Source organism: Laccaria bicolor, genomic scaffold (genome assembly GCF_000143565.1).
Source record: "Laccaria bicolor S238N-H82 LACBIscaffold_301 genomic scaffold, whole genome shotgun sequence".
NCBI lineage: Eukaryota > Fungi > Basidiomycota > Agaricomycetes > Agaricales > Hydnangiaceae > Laccaria > Laccaria bicolor.
In genome coordinates, this window is record NW_001890157.1 from 6,233 (window position 1) to 7,841 (window position 1,609).

At 45.9% G+C, this 1,609-nt stretch overlaps 1 protein-coding gene across 1 annotated transcript; it reads right to left on the minus strand.

Annotated features, from left to right (window-relative positions):
* Window positions 1-889: 889 nt before the first annotated feature.
* Window positions 890-1,223, minus strand: LACBIDRAFT_306248 (uncharacterized protein; the record flags this gene model as incomplete). The annotated part of the gene is made up of 2 exons (XM_001891040.1): window positions 890-938; window positions 988-1,223. 2 exons carry the CDS (start codon window positions 1,221-1,223, stop codon window positions 890-892), a joined length of 285 nt encoding a protein of 94 aa, XP_001891075.1.
* Between the last annotated feature and the right edge of the window lie 386 nt (window positions 1,224-1,609).

Below are 1,609 nucleotides of genomic sequence, written 5' to 3' on the forward strand. Positions count from 1 at the left end.
TCTTAGGGAATTCTGAGTGTTAAATTATCAGCATAAGGTCTGACTTATTAGATTTATATATGAAAATTGCAGACTGAACACTTGGCACACTCTTGTATCTTTTTTTTTTGCTTNTACTGCAAATTCTGGTCCCATTCCTGTGGATTCTGGTCCCATTCCTGTGTATTCCTGCCCCATTCCTGCGGATTCCTGCCCCATTCCTACGGATTCCTGTGGACTCCAGTCCCATTCCTGTGGATTCCTGCAGGAATGGGTGGGGCACTATAAAGTACTGCATGGAATGTGCAAGGTTGAGTCAAGAATCCAAGTTGTTTGTTTGCACCTTGCTTGCCAAACATCACACTTATCCAAGTCAATACTAACTTCTAAGTGTTGGAAGTAGTGGACACTAACTCTAAGCATATGAGAATGACATGGCATGAACAGTACCATAACAGTGCATCAATGGCATGTTGACAGTGTAATATTGGTGATTTACAAAGGTACAGAGCAGCAATGCTCATCACTGCTGGGAGTCTGGTTCGCAAACAGTTTGCAAAACGGTTCAGAAAACTGGCCAGTGAACTCATCCTATTTAGGTACCTAGTCACTTCACAATGGTCAATGCACTGTGAGTCCTGAGTCGTTGTCACCGTTGTTTAAGTAGTATAGTAATGGAATACATCATTTTACTAAGCCCCTCAATTCTTACCCTTGTCAAAGCTACTGTTTGTTGTTTTCATGATGCAGATTTCATTTGAGCAGGAGATCTTTGAGCTCTGCATTCCGGTGGGAGGAGGAGAGGGGGATGATAACAGTCGCAGTGTCCATGGAAATCCATCTGGGTGTCCTGGGTAGGCTTTACAAAACACGAGACGAAGTGTATCTTTGCCATGCTTGTATGCTGGGGTCAAGCTGGGGTAAGATATATTGTCTTCAGTCTGCAAACATGTAAAATCCTATCAAAACGTTGGTGATCTGCATGAATGGAACTGATGAATGACTCACCATGCACTGTGTCTGGACCAGTCTCCCTCAGTCTGTTGCTCCCTTATCCAGGTAAACCCAGACAGGACCCATGGCCTTCCCACAGGCTTGACCATTCCTTCCGGGACAGAGGCAGATAGCTTAGAAGACGGGGTCGGGTGGGTACTCATCCATAGCAAGATAATTGTGTTGAGAAGCAGTGGATACATGTTGGACGTAGATATAGAATTAGCTGAGTGGATTTGCTTTGACAGCATCAAAGCGATGAGTGATGGTGACAACAAGCAACTGGTGGCCATGGATGGGGGTTAGGGTTCCATTTTTGGGTGCCAGTCCATGTTTGTGTTCACACAAATCATCCGTGAATGCTTGGTCCAGAACCTGAGACTTTCTGGCCAGCCCATAGATGCTCCAGGAAGGCACAGCAACCCCCAGCAGCTGAACAACACAAGCAATGATGCCAAACCAACAACAAAGGCCCCAAACCAAACAAAAACAACAGCAGCACCGAAGAACGGACACAGGTAGAGGCCCAAAACAGCAAACTGAGGTGAGCGCAGCCCACCCCCCTTTTATTTCACTTACACAGAATCCAGGTGCCACATTGCTGATGGTGACGCGGCAACCGAACAACAAATGACGA